This window comes from Alligator mississippiensis, chromosome 14, assembly GCF_030867095.1.
Source record: "Alligator mississippiensis isolate rAllMis1 chromosome 14, rAllMis1, whole genome shotgun sequence".
Classification (NCBI taxonomy): domain Eukaryota; kingdom Metazoa; phylum Chordata; order Crocodylia; family Alligatoridae; genus Alligator; species Alligator mississippiensis.
In genome coordinates, this window is record NC_081837.1 from 14,917,124 (window position 1) to 14,935,005 (window position 17,882).

At 47.1% G+C, this 17,882-nt stretch overlaps 1 protein-coding gene across 1 annotated transcript in view; it reads left to right on the plus strand.

The window, feature by feature from the left end:
- Window positions 1–17,882, plus strand: part of CAMKK1 (calcium/calmodulin dependent protein kinase kinase 1) — a 225,843-nt gene that overhangs the window by 167,771 nt on the left and 40,190 nt on the right. Inside the window, exons 10-12 of the mRNA XM_059717711.1 lie at window positions 8,664–8,863; window positions 9,446–9,499; window positions 11,701–11,774. Of these exons, the coding sequence (XP_059573694.1) occupies window positions 8,664–8,863; window positions 9,446–9,499; window positions 11,701–11,774 (328 nt within the window). The remainder of the gene's footprint in view (window positions 1–8,663; window positions 8,864–9,445; window positions 9,500–11,700; window positions 11,775–17,882) is intronic.

The window sequence follows — 17,882 nt, forward strand, 5'->3', positions numbered from 1 at the left end:
TGCTTTGCACAACCAGCTGTTTTTATATCCATTCTTTTGGAGAGTACGTGTCATTTAGGACATTTATACACACATTTTTCTGGCCCGTGATGCACCGGAGATCCACCACTTAGTGTGATTAATTGAATCTGCTCCGCACATGAACTGAAGCGAACTGCTTTGCGCCGCATGCAGTTGTATAAGTGGCAAAACGCACATCAGCGCACAGAAAATGGCGGCAGTGTGCTTTTGATCTAAAGCACCTTCAATGTGTTTTAGTTCAAAAGCATGCCGCCACCATTTTCTCAGCGCTGATGTGCATTATGCCGCTTATAGAACTGCAAGCGTTGCAGCGCTGGGTGCTTTTCAAAGCGTCTGGCGCTGCAGCACTTGCATGTGTAAAAATGCCCTTAGGTTTGGCTTTCAGCTAATACACCGATACAGTAAATGGTGTTTGTCTCAGATGTTTTGGTCTCAGTTTTGTTTGCTTTATAATCACTTGGGCCAGTGATCTCAAACAGATGTTATGTGATCATCTGGTCCCTGTTAAAAGCAGAGGCCGAACTAAAAACACCTGCATGTTGAATTTCAAATTTGAACCCAAACTTTGCGTCTTGGGTCCATTGCTAATTAAGATGAGTATGTTGCTTTTGTTTAATTTGTGAAAGATGTCCTTGTTTTTGCATGTTGATTGGTCAGGAAGTTTTGTAAGTGCTGGTAGCTATCAATATTCTGTAGATCGCTGGTTCCTAACCTTTTCCCCAGGGGGCCAGATGAGCAGTGCCCAGTCTGTCTGTGGGCTGGATCTTGCTGATGGACCCAATCTGGTACCAGGGGCGGGTACAGTAGGCACCATCCAGCTGTGCAGAGTGGGATGGGGGGCAGTCCGGCCCCAACCCAGTCCTGTAGGGGAGGGAGCGGGGCTTGGCCCCACTGGGGGCAGGGGGCATGGCACAGCCCTGATCCAGACTTGGGGTGGGGGGCCCAGCCCCACGAGTAGAAAGGAGTGCGACCCAGCTCCAACTGACCATGCAGGAGTTGAGGTTTAGGAATTCAGCCAGGGAGAGAGTGGTTATATTAAAGACTACTGCTCCCCTGCTCCAAATTTCCCAACCCATGGGCAACCCCATGAGCCAGATGCAATGACTCCATGGGCCACATTTGGCCCATGGGCTGGAAGTTGAGCACCTCTCCCATAGATTGTTTCTGTTGCTTACCTAAGGACCTCAGATCACTGGGTGTCTTTCCAGTGACTAGTGGATTTTGGGTCAGTCTAACTGTGACCTTCATATGCTGTACTCTACATGACAAAATAGACTGATAACCTACAATTTAAGGCAGTGGTTCTCAACCTTTTTAGACTCAAGGCACCCCTTGGAAAGTGCCAGCTCTTCATTTTCACTCTTTTTTTTTTTGCTTACGGAAAAATAAATTCTGTTTCCTGTTTAAGATCAGTTTTTCTGTTGCAATGAACTCAGAAAGACCACAGCTATCTTATCGTATTTATCTTTCAAATCTCTGGGCGTGTGAATCTTGTTTGTAAACCTAACAGTGTTGACATTGTGTGGCACCCCAAGGTGGGATCTTGAGGCCTCTTGAAGGGATCTTGAGGCACCCCAAGGTGCTGTGGTTGAGAATCACTGATCTAAGGGTCTGCTCTCCTGAGATGCTACCTACACAGGAATGACCCAAGAAATGGAGGGGAGCTGAAGGCTTGTGCCACATGGTTATGAGCTTATGTTTACTATAATTTATCACAAAGGCAAGTTATGTGTTTTGAAAATTAGCATTAAGATGACTCATTTTCTACTTTACATGCATGAAACAATAAAGCCTCTGGACTAAGTTTTTACCCGCAGCAGACTCTGCTCCAGAGATGAACTTGCCTGACCCCATGTACGTTTGTTTTGTACTTTTTGTTAATAGAAGGGTTTGGGGAACCTGAGCCCTGCTGTACCATGCCTCCGGCAATCTTAATGCTCACACCTGCATGAAAGGCAGCTAATAATTTCCTGAAGGGAAACTGCAGTCTCTCTCTTTTTTTCCCCCTCCTCCTGCATTACCATAATGAAATGTCAGCCCATCACTAGGCTTACCATGCAGCAGATGTCTGTTCATAATTACTGTTGTCACAGAGTGTTTACCCCGATCGTCTAGCCAGACTCTTACAGAGTTAAGTGGATCACATCTCAGGATAGCTGCACATCTGGGACAAAATATGACCACTGATGCTTTTTAGGGAGCTCTCAGTCCTGTGAGTTTTTATTTTGAGACTGGGGCATTGTGCGTGCAGATAAGCTTCCAGAGGAGCTGATTTGCTTAGAGGATCTGTTCAAGAGAAACACCATGACAATGGCTGCTCTCACATGAGCACACAGACCAGCTGCTCTGTTCTAGTCAAGCTTTCAGATATTTCTCATCATCACTCTGCCCCGACAGTACAGAATTAGTCTCTACAGTTTGCTCTGCGACATGTTGCTCACATCCCATATTTTAAAAGACACTGTCAGTCGAACTGCCTTTTGAAATGCACCAGGGGTGAGACACGTGGCATTGTAGAAGTAACCTGTTCAGAGTTTATTTCATGTCCTGTGTAGCTACCATGCACTAAAGTGGAAATCCTACGTGCTAGAAAGTGGCCTAACACAGAGAACAGCGCTAAATCGTGATAAACCATTCCAAAAATCATTGATACTTCTATTTAAAAAATCCATTTTCTTGTTTTCCTGACTCTCTCCCCTCAAGTCATCCAACTGATCAGTTGTGTAAACTGGTAAAAGTGTAAGCAGACTTCTTGACCCGGTTCAGTAAGAAAGTGTCAGGATCTCTAAGGTTTTGGACTCAGTGATGACATTTAGATACCTTATTCCAAAAGCTGTTTTTTAAAATTGAATACTGTTCTTGTATTACTATCCAACAAATCCAGTTTACTTTTTAGAACTATGCTTCTGGGCTTTGGTCGCCACGTGGGGCTGGGAAGGAATTTTTTCCTCTTCTTGCTGTTATGTGGGGAGGGAGGGGAGCGGGGTCAGAAGCATTGAGTGTTGACTGCTGCCAAAACCACAGATTTTGACTGGGGTGCTGGGATGTGCCAGTGCTCCTGTTGGGACTTAAACCTGGAACGTAGGACATAAGAATTGCCATTTACTGGGTCAGATCATAGATCCATCTTGCCCAGTCTCCCGTGGCCACACGGGTGCCAGCACTTCCTCCTCCTGCCGGAGTACCTGGGCTGGGAGCCCACACTGAGCCTCTCCCCTCCTCGGTGGAGCCTGCTGCCCTGCCTGGCTTGTCCAGAACAGGCTCTTGCTGGCTCTCTCCCCCACCCCAGCCCACCCCTACCCCATCCTGTGGCAGGGCAGGAGCCCCTGAGGGGGCTGCCACCCTGGCAGCCCTCAACACAGGCTGGCAATGAAGTGAGGGAGAGCCAGCAGGGCCAGGAGCCTTCTCCCAGCTAGGTTACCCTAGGGGGGAGGCATGGGCCCCCCAGGAACCCAGGACAAGAGCAAAGGCAAGGGCTTCTCAAAAGCCTCCTGCACACGTGGGGGTGGGAAGGGCAAAGGGCCAGTCACCAAACCTAAACCACAGTACCTAGGGGAGCCAGGTGCTCTTCATTTCAGAGCACCACACTCAGGCTGTCCCTAGCCCTGCTCTGGGCTCTTCACTGCCACTGCCCCATCTGACTCGGGCAGCGGGACTCCTTTCCCAGCCCTCACCTGCTAGCACTGGGTGAGGTACTGGCTGCCCAAGAAAGAGGGCCTTCGCTTCAAGACCAGGCAGTGGGCCCCCAAGATCATGACAGCCTCCAGTTTCCACGGCAAGAAAGTTTTCTTCCTTGCCATGGGGGCCACGATCCAGGAGGTGGTGAAGAAGGGGGTCTCTGTAGGAGACAGGCATGTTCCCCTCAAGCCTCTGGGGGAGCTGGGGACCCAGGTGGTCCTGAGCTTTGTCCTCCCATGCCTCCCTAACTTGGCCATCCTGCTGGAGGCCCTGGGGAGAGTCATCTTCCTGGTCACTCCCTTCCTACGGGGGGCTGGGACCCAAGCCTCTGCCATGTGCACTCCTTCTGCCCCCAAGTGACAATCCAGCTGGTGGCAGGGGTCAGGGTGGAGGCCAAGGGGGTTCTCAGGGTCCCCTTTCCAGGTGTCCCTAATAAAAGTTACACAGTGGGGGACCTGAGATTCTTCTGGTGCTGTGCACTGGGGCACCTGCACCAATAGTGCCCCTTAGGTCAGCAATGAGGGGCACTGCAAGCTCCCAACACGAAGAGGGGTGCCCACACCACTGACACCCTGGAACTGCAGCTGTTGCACCCAGGTCCCCGACAAGCTACAGGCACCCTGTGCTTCAGCCACCGGCAAGATCTTAGGGCAGGGAGTGAGGGAAGCAGGCAGAAGAGGGAAGGGAAGCGTCTTTGCCCCCACCCCTGCTGTTACTACCCACTCTGTCCCCAGTCCCAAGCCATCCCGTTCCCCCAGAGCTGATCCACCCTCAGACCACCCCGTGGCTGAGTGGGTACTGGTCCCCTCTGGGTGGTGCAGTGCTGCCAAAGCTAACTGAATTCCCAGGCACAACTCAGGCCCTCTGACATGGAGGGAGCCCCCCTCCAGGCCACAAAGAGGGGGCCAAACTGAAAGACATCCCTGATTACCCTCCCCCCCGACCCCAAGCTGCACTATACACCCACCCCCAGAGAAAATAAAAAAGATCAACCCCATGGAGGAGGATCTGTGACAGCCAGGCTGTCCTGGAGAGGAGCCCATGGAGGAGACTCCCCACTCTGCTGAATACAACGTGCCCCCCCCAGCACAGCAAGTGCCAAGGCAGAGGCCTCAGCCACCCCTGGGGCAGGTCCAGCAACAGAGCCCTCCCTCTCTGACCATCTCGGGGAGGTGGGAGCCCTAGCGAGTCTGATGGGGAAGAGCTCCTTCCCCAAGCCTCTGGGGAGGGCACTGACATCATGAAGGTGCCCGACAGGTCTCCTCCTGTGCCACCGCAAACCACTGCAGAAACCATCTTGGACCTGCTGCGTGGTCCCAACACAGAGGGAGTCAAAGCAAGGCCCCCTGACGCTCAGGACAGCCCTGAGGGAGGACCCTGCACCGACCCCCAGGTTCTGCCCTCCCACCCTCTGAGCCCACCCCGTCCCAAGGGGCTGCACGCTCCCTCCACCAGTATCAGGACAAACAGCGGACTAGGTGGTTCAGACAGTGCTCTGCCAGCTCCACCACTGGGGCGGAGGAGGGGAAAACAACTACCCCTCCCAGCAGCCAAGAGGAACCCACTGATCCGCAGGGCCAGGAAGAGGACAACCGGGACTACGTGGGCTCTGCAGAGTCCATGGACCTCTCAGCCCAGCGGTCCCCAGAGACAGCCTCTTCCCAGTGCGGGCCTGGGAGCGGGACAGGCTCAGCTGTGCAGGGTGGGCAGCAGTGGTGCTGGGAGGGGTGGCTACAGCACCCAATGGCATAATGTAGGCCTGTGTCACACACACATCTCATCTCTCTGCTCAGTCAGACCAATTTCTATATTGGATCAGGAAGGAATTGTACCACGTAGTCAAATTGGTACAGATGGGGGGGCAGAGCTTTTGTCTTCCTCGAGGGAAGAGTGGGGTCTAGCCCTTTTGCTTGGATCTCTTGAGTATGTTTTAACAACCCTTGTAGCAGTGGGACATTAGCCACCATTGTCCCCCTGCTACACCCCTGGCAGGTTAGGGTGTCATGTCTTGTGGTTGTGTCAGGGTTGACTGTAATTTTATGAATAGGTTAGACAATGGATTTGCAGGATGGTTTGGATATAGATAATCTTGTCCCTGGCAGGAGATTGGACTGCATTACTTCTAGGGGTGTACTGATAGAGATTTTGGGGGCCGATGCTGATAGCCGATATTTAAGAAGGCATATCGGCCAATACCGATCCTATATCCGATATAGCTGCCTCCAGTTGATAAGTCCGGTGTGTGGGGGTGTGTGTGGGGGTGTGTGTGTATGTGTCAGCCCTCCTGGGGTGCAAGCGGCAGCGGGAGCTGCCCCTACCCCATGAGCTGCACCCCCACCTCCTGCCCCAGCTGGGCAGCACCTGCCCATCCCCTCCCTCACCATGAGGGGCATTGATCTGCCCCCCTCCACACCCCTTCCTCCCCCCTGCCCTTCCAACTTACCAGCTGGAGGCAGCTCTCCACGCTGCCAACTCTGCTTCATGCTGCCCTGCAGCTGCGTGCAGCATGGACATTTATCAGCCAAATGATCAGCCCCATAGGGCCAATATCTGATATAGACAATTTTCTTCATATTGATCCAATATCGGACCGATGTATCAGTGCACCTCTAATTACTTCTGATGGTCCCTTCCAGCCCCACTTTTCTGTGAGTCTATGAGTCTTCCCCTTCACCCTTTAACACACACATTCATTTTCTTGCAACAACAGTGTTACCACCAGGATAGCTTGTAAAACATGTAGCATAAGGGTATCTCTTTACCTTGTGGAGTATATTGACAGGCTGTTCAACCTCTGTGTAATTCAGCTAAGTCCGATGTTTGCCACCGCTTTCTACCAGAAAAGATTTAGAGTCAGTCCTTGCTTGCCAACAAAGTAGTTCATTTGGCATGATCATAATTGAAATCTTCCTATTATAACAACATCTCAGAGTGGGTGTCAGCATGAAAGAACATGATTGCTATAAAAAGGAGGTTTATAAGGCCACCTTCCTGAACATGAAAGTGGTCAGAGTGGCAGTGAGTTTTTTGTGAACTGTTTTTTTTTTTTCTTTCATTCTTTTCTCTTTGGTAAGAAAGCTTCCTTTCTCAGGCTCTTGGACAAGGCACAAGCAGAGCAGAAGGCTATCTGCCAGGTTTCTGGGATTGTCAACCTGCTTATTGCTCAAGGGTTCAGAGCAGGATCCTTCAAACTGAAACTCCCTGCTGATTTCTAGCCTGTTGGTTAGCCCTGGCACAGGAATGATATCAGAACCCCCTCAATCTAACCTAAACCCTTGCTGAAATGTCCCCTCCAAACCTTTTCCTCTTTGTGTTGTAGTTCTAACTCCATTGTGAGGGGCCAGGTAGAATAGCAGGTTTGGGCAGAGCCCTGCAAAACTTTAGTCCTGTGAGTAGTTGTCACAGTGGCTTTGCAAATTCTGCAAGGCTTTACTCTGATTACTTCCTTTTACAGCAACCTCCCTGCCCCTTTCCCACCCCACGCTCTGGGCATTGTATTGCTGGACTTGGCTCATACCTGCTGTCTTTGTTTAAGTACTTTCAGCATTTTTGTGTTTGTTTAAAGGAGGTGTAGTTTTGCTGAGATGTGCCAGGTTGATAGCCCTGGGATCAGAGCTGCTGCATGCCCTCCATCTCGCTGACCTGGACACAGCTGGCAGTCCTGTTACACTGTGCAGCATCCTGTTCAGATGTCATATGTCCAGCTGTGTTCCAGGGAAGCTGTGGGCAGCACCATACCTAGACTCCTGGCGGCCCTGGCCGAACCTTTAGTATTGGGCTCCCCTTCACTGGAGATAATGATAATAATGATAATAATAATTACCATTTTGGGGCCCCCTTTCTGTCCAGGCCCTGGGCAGTCACCTGGTTCGCCCATGCCTGTGTCTGGCCCTGCATGTATGGCTTCCATGGACAAGTAGCCAGGTGCCTCATTTCTCCTGCTGGATCAAGGTCAGGAACTAGGCAGCAGTATATGGCAGTGGTCAGCAACCTATAGCCCACTGGCCAGATTGAGCCTGTGAAGAGACTGGATCCAGCTCACAGCAGCACAGGTGACATCCCCATGGTCATAGCACCTACCTTTTTCTATCTATTCCCCCAGCAGCCACTACTGATCATTGAGAGGGTGCAGGGACATAGTTCGTGGTGGGTGCTGGGTTGCAAGCAGTGGTCCATTGTGGCAAAGAGGCTGCCAACCCTTGGTATACAATGTATTGGCCCAAGGCTACTTGTTCCTGCTGCCAGCTGCATCAGCCACTTCGGCATTTCCTCAGTTTCAGCATCCTCAACCCACTCAGCAGCAGGAGGCCTCAGCACTTTCCCAAAAGCACTCATAAACCCCTGCGTCTCAGAGGTGAGCAGAGAGGCAGAATTGTGGGAAAGAGCTTTATTCTCCCTGCTAAATGGCTGGGGTTGCACGAGGAAGTTAGTGGCCGCCCTGCTGCAGCATTTATTTCCAAGTCCTTGGTCCCACACCAGTTTAGATCCACTCACCCTATCACCCACTGGCACACAGAACAGGCACAACCGCCTCCACCACCGCCTGCTAAATCTGCGCTGTGGTGTTCAGGAGCAGCAGTCATCTGACTGTGTCTCTTCCCAGAGCTGTATTTGTATAAATGATGCTGAGTGTAAATAAAAACGCATTGCTTAAGTGGTTACACCGCATCAATGAAGTTACTATCTTTTTAAATATGGCTACCTATGTTGATTTTTTTTTTTTTAAGAGATGCTTAATATGCAGGAGAAAACTAATAATACCAAGCTCAGTAAGGAAAAAAATATACTTAAGCTAAAAGGGCTGAAGAAAGCTTGCAGAATTTAGGAAGCGTGAGAGCCTGTGGCTTTCTAGAGTGGGACATTTGCCAGAATCTCATTGGAAAAGGGAGGGTAACGTTCTGGATTTTGGTTTCTTCTGGATGTGTGGACACCTTTTGAAGCTCCCTTTCCCATCTCCTTTATAGTGCACTATCAGAAGATCATTCATCGTGACATCAAGCCATCCAACTTGCTCCTGGGAGATGATGGGCATGTCAAAATAGCGGATTTTGGAGTCAGCAATCAGTTTGAAGGGAGTGACGCCCAACTTTCCAGTACTGCTGGGACACCAGCCTTCATGGCTCCTGAGGCGATTTCAGATTCTGGCAAAAGCTTCAGTGGAAAGGTAGGTCAGTGCTGGTCTGTGTATCAAGACCAAGCAGGATGGGTTAAAAAAAAAAAGTAAGAAAGAAAAGAGGGAGGAGGGGTAGCATTCAAACCAGAAACCAGCCTTGCTCATGTGCCTTTGTGTTTAAAAGCCAGGACTATTAGGGCAAATTAATTTTTCTTTTGCTGTTCAGTAAAATCCTGGGCTCCAAACTCCATTGTTACTCCAGACAAAACTTCCATTTGTTCCTACAGGGGCTTGGACTAAATGATGTCAGATTTTGACTCATCATTACTTTTAGGAGGCAGAAATTCTGCTGCCTTTCTCAGCTTGAGCATTATCTTTCTGATTGAAATGAATGGGGACTGGTAGTTGGGTAAAGTCCTACTCCTTATGAATAGGAGTGGTGTAATCTGACCCAGAGGCATTAAAGTATGCTTTGTAGATATGGTGCCTTATCTATCTAATGTCATTGTTCATTATCTGTAGACTCTGGTTCTTAATCAAAAACGGTATTTTATGTCTGAGAAAATAATTGGATGCTCTAAAATATATCTAATGCTGTATCTGATTTATTAAGTACAGTTGCTTCTTTTACAGGCAATCGATATATGGGCCATGGGAATTACCCTGTACTGCTTTGTGTATGGGAAGGTAAGATGATTGTAAAATGATTGAATTGTGTAGAAAAGCAATGCCTTGGTCATCTTCTTGACTGAGTCACAAAGAGGACAATACAAGAAAGGGCCTCGTTTTGCAAACACTTGTTCTTCCAAATGGTCCTACTGAAGCCAAGGGGTAAATAAGTTAGCTTTGAGGAATAAAAATGTGTAAAATGTTATTGTGGTCATACCTGTCCAGAGCAGCATCTATGGCAATAAAAATGGCTTTCCCAAGTATTGCTTCTATTTAGAAACAAATCACCAAAGCACGTAGAGAGAAGCACGGGCTTAATATATAGCCACTCAGATGCTTAGATACCACGACACTAGTGAAGTATAGCAGAAACAAAGCAGTGAGAATAGCCTGCTATGCAAGCAGAGTATCTTTTATGGTTTTGTAGGAGCCTTATAAGATTCTCCTCCTCCCTTATCCTACAGAGCCCTACAGCTCTCACTGCCCAGATCAAATCCTGATGTAGCAATAACCAATCAGGGTAGCAAGTGGCATCACAAGTAGCTTTGTTGTTCTTGAGACATGGCTTAATTAGACCAGGTTATTTTACCAGTTTTGATAAGTCCCCACTCTGTTTCTAAAATAAATTGGAGCCAAATCCTGGAGTGAGTGGGAAAGGATTCTGAACCCATCAGGGCATTGCCTCATTGTGATGACAGCTCCCCAGATGTAGTCTTGAGAAAGAGGAAAGTAATAAAACCAGCCAGTTGTGAAGTCCTGTTTCAAGTAAACTTGCCACCGTTGACCTCGAAGTAACTAATGGACATTTATTTCCCTTCACTGGGGCCAGGCGGCTTGGGAGCCTGGCAGCCCTTCTCCCACCAGAAGCAGGTGCTCATACTACTCTTTTTAGATCAGCTGTAAGGAGGGTTGTGCAATGTGTTACTCCCACACGCCTCTGACTTGTTGTCCAGGCAAAGCAATTCAAGCACACTTCAGTCAGTATAACAGCTCTCATCCTGCCTCCCATGTCACTGGTAAGAAGCAACAGAACTGAAGCATATAGGAATCTAAGAAAAAATTCACATCTGAAACAAATGCTCATGGAGCCCATATATCCACAAGGAATATGGAAAAGCAATTGCAGAAAAATATTCTGGGCATCAGGTAGGTGGTTAGTGCTTAGGAATTACAAAACTCTTCTGTCAAAAGAGTTTAAGATCTCTGATTAAACTTAAAAATAAAATAATTAATGCATTTAGAACCTGATTTTTGCTTTGTTTCCTTGCCAAACTTTGTTTCACCGTCACTGATGTTGCGAACAATTAACACAGCGCAAGGAGTGGTTGTGATAGAACAGCTGTTGCAGGAAATGCACAGTTCTGAGCTGATGTCACGGCAAAGACATTTCCCAGTGTAGCGTTTTAAAGTCTAGCTTACTTGTTCATGATTCCAAAGGTCCTTCTTGCTGAAAAAATCCCCATTGTGGGCACACATAGTGGTAACGTATCCAGAAGAGAAGCACCACAGGGAAGATTGCACTCTTCCTGAATAGGGACTATGACTAAAGGCTTCCCAAAAAGTCTAAATAATCTGGTATGATAGGAAATACTTTGGGGACAGAGGCAGGAGGGAACTAGTCCATAAGCTGAAATTGTGGCTAGAGAGAGGCCCTCCTGTGGGGGATGTGTGTGCATGTGTGCAAACACATGCCCCCAGTACGTGCAATCTATCCCCTTGTCCATGGATAGTTTCTTGGAAAAAATGCATTTGCCTGGTCTTTGCACCAGGGCAGCAACTCTCACTACTATTCATTTAGACCTTTGTTGATTTTTTTAGGTAGTTTTTTTTAAATTAAAGACTCTGTCTTAGTGATGTTTATCTATAGATCTCAAAGTGCTTTACAAAAGAGCCCAGTATCATAATCTCTGTATTACAGAATGGAAACTGAGGCACCAAGGAATGCAGTGACTTGCTTGAGGTTACTATCAGGTCACTGACAGAATAAAGAGAAGAGTGCAGGTCTCCTGCACCCCAGTACACGGCTCCATTCTCTAGGTCGTGTGACCCTTGAATGTTTTAAATTGAATTGTTCAAGCAAGGCAACTGTGCACTTAGCAGTGGAGTTGGGGATACTTTACTTCAGATTCAGAGAAAATGTATTTCCGTTGTTTGAATGGCAAATGCTAAGTGGGGTCTGAGATGCCTGACAGCTAGAAAACCGCTGGTTTGTTTTTCAGTGCCCTTTTATAGATGAGTACATTCTGGCTCTTCATAACAAGATCAAGAACAAGCCAGTGGAGTTCCCAGAAGAGTAAGTAAACTTTACTGAGCTATTGAAAAATAAAGTGCAGTCTTCCTGTTATTAACCACACAACATAAGTGGTACTAGGCTGCCATTGTGCTGAACAGAACAATGCAGACAAGAGATGTTTTCCAGTTTTCTGTGTCCTTTTTGTATGCTTTTGCATGAGACCATGTCACACCTTTCTTTGAATGCTTCTGCTGCCTTCTTTTCTATCACATCAGATGTATGCAATTTGTGTCAAAGTCCTTCATAGCCCTAAACCCGTCCTACCTCTCACTTCTCATTTGCAGTTGATATGCTGCTTTCCATCCTGATCGGGCAGTGACACCCGCTTCCATCACTTGTTAGATTTTCAAAGAGGCACTTTCATGCTTTGCTCGCGCTGCCCTTCAGGCTTGGGAACAGCTCTCTGTGAACATCTGCAAAATCAAGTTTTCCTCCTTTAGGTCTCTTCTTAATTCTTTCTTCTTGTAACAGCTACAAGAAACTTGGCCCTGATGAGCAGAGACAGCTCCCTTTCAAGCTGACCAGTACTGTCTTGTTGTTCCCTGGTACTTCCATCTGTCTTTCTCCATCTGTTTCCTCTTGCTGTATATTTAAAATGTAACTCTTTCTGGAGTTCCTCTCTTTTGTGTGTGTGTGCGTGGACAATGCCTCGCACTTCATGACAAGATGGTGCAATAATCATAATAACTGATAACTCACTGTTGACTAGATTGTCCTCTGCTTCCTCTAGGACACACCTGGATTAATGCAAATTTTATTTAGCTACCTATGGATCAGTTTAAGACCCCTTGCTCCCATGGGCAATTACTCATATCAGTACCATCACTGGATTTCTTGAGTCCATAACCACCCGCAGATATAACTGCTATGGTCTGACCATGAAAGCGAGCTCCCCCAAAGAAAGCTTGGTGGTAATATAAGTACAACATGAGTGAGTCAGGGTAGCTTTGCTTTGCAGTTGCAATTTTCCCCTGCCTCAGCAGGGTAAATTAGCTCATGTTATGCTGTTACTGGTACCAAGCCAGCTTGGGTACCTCTACTTCTGTGACTTCACTGTAAACATGTCCTAACAAACCTGGCGTAGCTGATTTTGAACAGAGCACTCCTAGGTAAAAATGGATTGCTACCTTCTCTTGCAGGCCAGATGCAATTCCCAAAGAAGTGCCTGTCAAGAGGATTTAAATTGAAAGTGAGAATGGGGTTGCAGAGTTAGTTGACCCCTCAAAGCTTTAAACAAAGTTGTTAAAGAACTTGGTGCCCTCTGGAAAGCGTCTCTTTAGAAGGCCCACCCACAAGGTGGGGTTTTTTTATGAAGTCTGCAGCTAGGTTTTAACAAGGTTGATTCCCCAACATGTGCTTTGTCCTACATGCGACCTGATGAACACGTGACTGACCTGTGGGTGTGCCTTGTTTCAGCACTGCTCATGAGCAGGATTCTTCCTTGGTTCCAACGTATGTCAAAATATTTTAAAAATGACTGGTGATTTCAGGTGCCTCGGTTAGGTCTCAGCTAGAGACATCTGAAAGGGCGCCCACTGTCAAAGGCTGGATGCTCACACTCTGGTATTCAGTAGAGAGGCCACAACCATGCCTATACAGTAGTGATTATCAACCATTCTAGATTCAAAACACCCCCATTAGGCAAAAGGCACCTCTTGGAAAATGAAAGCTAGGAGCTGGCACTTGCATTTTGGCTATGGATAATTAATAGAGCAATTCTTCTGTTGCAATGAACTCGGAAAGAGAACAGGTCCAAATGTTTGACGCTACGGATTCCAATTTGAAATCTCTGGGTTTATCTTGTGAACCATGTGTAGGTGTTCACACACCTAGCAGTGCTAATATTGAGCAGCACCCTGCAGCTCTCTCAAAAGGATCTCAAGGCACCCCACGGTGCCACAGCCCCCCTAGCTGAGAATCATTACTGTGCACTCTGGTTAGCCAGTTTCCTCAGTTCCCAGGGAGGAGTTTGGTTTTCCATTGCCTTTCACTTGTACGAGTTGTGTGAAACATGCTTCCATTCTGATTCTGCTAATATTGTTCACACATGTTGCATTCACATTTTAAGCAGGCTATGAATGACTCCACCACTAGCATACCAGCAAAGACATCAGGCCCCATGTGCCTAGTCAGGAAGATATGTCAAAGTTAATGCCTCACATGAAAAACCCCTTTAATGTTCTACTGCTGCCACTAGTTACTGAGACTATTACACAGGTTCCCCCACTTCCGTGGAAAGTATCGATGCTAATGATAATGTATAGCTGCCCACCCCCCCCAGAGCTCAGTCCACACCACACACACCCAGCAGGCAGTGGCTCTGCACGCCCAGCACCGCCTGCCCGTAGCGCAGTGTTGTGCAGGGTCCTGTGTGGCTGGCCCTGGGCTCTGCCTCCGGCTCGAGCACAGACCTGCGGGCGGGAGCGGCTGCAGCGGCTCTTGTCCCGGTCCTGAGGGGCAACACGGCCTGTTCCGGCTGCTGCTTCTGCTGTGCCGGCCAGGTGCGGGCAGGGCATGGGCAATGGGGAGGTGTGGGCTCAGGACCCCAATGAATTGCAACCTACCTCTTATGAGTGGGTGCTATCCAGCTTTAATTTGCACATATAGCAGGGTCTTCCCTGTGGTTGGGGCCTCGTCAGCTGACCAGGCTCCCAGCCACAGGGGCGCACCATGTCCAGCTGGGGCTGGGAGTCCCACACCTGAAGGGACTCTCAGCCCCCACAGCACCCAACAGCTGCGGGGTTCGGGGTCCCGCAGAGCAAAAAAACAACCATGAAGAAGCACAAATAAAAAGTTGACCAGTTTCACTTTCCAAGTGACTTATAAAATGTTAAAAAATCAACTAAATGGTGACTAGCACCTTTGATTTTTAAGCACGATTTAATAATTTAGCCCCTGATCCTGTAAAACCTTCATTCATGCAGTCTGGGATCTTACATTGTGCCTTCCAGAATGAATTACTCTCAAAAGCAAAAGCTTGCAGAACTCGTATTATTAATGACACAAGCATAGGCATTTAAAAATAGATGCAATTCCTATTTTGGCAGTGCAATTGAAATAAAATTATATTACAACAGCATATGATAGTACCATGATAGCCAGTTGAAGGCCTCTATCAGCAGTTCTGTCATAAACAATTTTCAGTGATGCATATGTTTGCTCAGACCTGGAGCTTGGGAATATACAGTTTCATGTCAGGATACTCCTCTCCCCATGGAGGCTGGGCGTAGCTGTAATCTCCCAACCCCCAGGCTGCATGCTGAACCCCTGCAGCTGGAAGATCGTGTCAGCTGTTATCTCCCAGACACGGAAGTGCTCCACGTACCCTGTGGCTGGGAGATCATAGCAGCCATGGGGTGCCTCCCAGGTTCTCCATGGCTGGTAGATCACAGTCCTAGAGCTGCCGGGATCCACAATCTTGGCTGTGCCCCACATACAGCCAGGATTGTGAGCCCTGTCAGCTGCAGGACTTGCAGTCCTGGCTGTATGGGGCACAGCTGAGATGGGGTCCCCTATTTGCTGGTGCAGGGGGAGCTTGGGATGGAGATCCCAGGCTCTCCTTGCACCAGCAGTAAGGTACAATAGGATCTTATGCTGGATCCCACAGTCGCACCTCATGCTGTGCACTTGTGGCATGGCAGAAAGCATGATTGTATGGATTGTGTGTTAGATCCTATCGTGCTTTTACCTGCACATGTAGAGGGGTCCATAACTGAGCCATGCAGGAGGTTGGAACCCATCAAGCCAACTGAAATAGAGTTGTTGCAAGGAGAAATGCTGTTATGTGGACCCAGTGATCCCCACTTACCATAGCTGTGCCAAAGGGGCCCATCCGAGCCTGGTTCCACTCAAGTGGCTCCATCTGTAATGTAAAGAAAGCCCTACGCATAAAACATTCTGCCAAACTTCTGTGTTTCACCAGCTCCTGGTCTCTGTTAGCGTTCATTAATTCCTGCATTTGCTTTCAGATTTTTTCCAACTCAGTGCCAAGCTTGGGCAGAGAAATTTTGACCTACTTGCATTAATTAATCCCTCATTCTAATCAAAATCTAGAAAAAAAATGTCATGACTTAAGAACGAACACGGGGGAATTGAAAACTCTAATGAAATAGGCCTTGCTATAGCACTGGGCAGTCAAGCAGGCCAAAATGTTGCCAACTAAGAGTCATGTATGATGTCAATCATTTCTAATACATTACCAGCCGCATGCTGTAATAGGCTGAGCACCCCCCACCTCTCAGAAGAGCTCAGCCCCTGATATGCTTAGCTTCTTTAAGTATCTGGCCACTTGTTCATGTACATATAGGATAGCTGACTTATTCTGGAAATCTGTCCACAGATGTGGTTACTGAGTAGTTCTGAGAAACTGGCCCCTATCATTAGGAGCACTGCAGACATCGTAAGGATTGTTCAGTCAAGGTTGCAGTTTCATAAGCTGTTCCTGCATGATGTGGAGGGAAGTTAGTTTGAATAGCACTGCGGCAAAAATAAAGTTGTTTATGTTTCCCTGCCATTTCTCTCTCTGCTCTCTCAGGTCCTGGGCAGTTTGCCCGTCACAGTCAGCCATCATATATTTGGGTTAGCAGTCAGCTTACAAGTGACTGTTCCCATCTGTCTCTGCAATAAGTTATTAACATTTAATGGGCTAACTGGGTTGTGCTAAGAAACCTTTTCTTCATTTAAACGTGTCCTTCAGCAATAACTTGCTGCATGATTTATTTTGACTTCTTGGTGACCTGTTCTCCCAACCTAAAAAAAGCCATGCTGCTCATTATGTCACTGAGAAGTAGAGAAAGTTACTGTGTGTTGATTACTGTCTAAATTAAATCCATTTATTTGATACAGTCGGTGAGAAAGAGAGAGCGAGAGACGCATTAAGCAACAACTCACTGGACTGATTCCAGCCCAGACCTCCCACAGAACTAGCACCTATGTATTTTGGATTCCATTTATTTTGCCATGGTTACAAAAGGCACAGATGCCTGTTGACAGCGGGTCCGTGCAAAGTCACTGTGTACTTCTTCAAGCACTAAATAAGAAACGTAACTTATTGTGCTCCTGTATTTCTGCTCCCCTTAAGCTGGAGAGCTGGAGTAAATGCTGGAATCATGCAGCTAAAGTCTTGCTCATCATGCTAGCTACTTAAAAAACCAGGTTTAATAGGAGGCATGCCTAGGAATAAGTTGCAAACAGTGATGTTGATAGATGACTAAAAAGCAAATTAGTAAAGATTTCAAGCCTAGAAATTTGAGAGCAAGGATGATTATGTGTCTGATCCTAATAGAGGGTCTAAAGTTCAGTCCATCTTTTCCTGACCTGTTGTTGAGCTACGGAGGCAGTGTGTAGTGTTGCTAACTCTAAAAGTTTTATGATGAACTTCACGATACCTGATGTTTTTCTGCTAGACCCAGTTCCTAGAATCATAGAAATACATGAGACTCTCAATTTTGTTTTGTCTTATTTTTTTTAAGCAAGTTTCCAAATTTCCAGATAATGAAAAAATGCTAGGAAATATGAATCTCAAATATCTGAAAGGCAATTTGAAAGTTATTTTTAAAAACCCAATTTTTATGTGAATGTCATGATTATTTGAGAGCTTTGACCCTTGGTTGGGGTTGACAACATTGAATATACCAAGACAGAGAGAGAGAGCCATGTTCTACATACTTCTAACTCTGGTCAATTAGGGAACATTTATTAGCCGAGGAAAACATGAGGTACAAATACAACCTGAATACTTTCACAATGGAAAAATAGTTTCTGAGGCAAATACGTTTGTTCATGCTTACATGAACGTGCATGTCCTGGACTCTTGGAAGGCGGTTGGTTCACTCTTTGCCACATGTACTGCCTTCTGGACCTGCACAGATCTCTTTTGACATAGCATGTGGAAATGCTGTTATAAAGATTGGGCATTTTGTTCAGGATCAATATAAAGAATACAGCATTCATGGACATCTTGCATTCCTTGTACTCTCTTTCATTAGCTGCCTAGTTCAATTTAATACTGAACAGTAACTTACCTAGAGTTGACTGAGTTTTTCATTGGGAGTCTCTCTCATATCTCTGTTCTTGTTATAAAAGAATCATCATTCTTCTCTTTTTTGC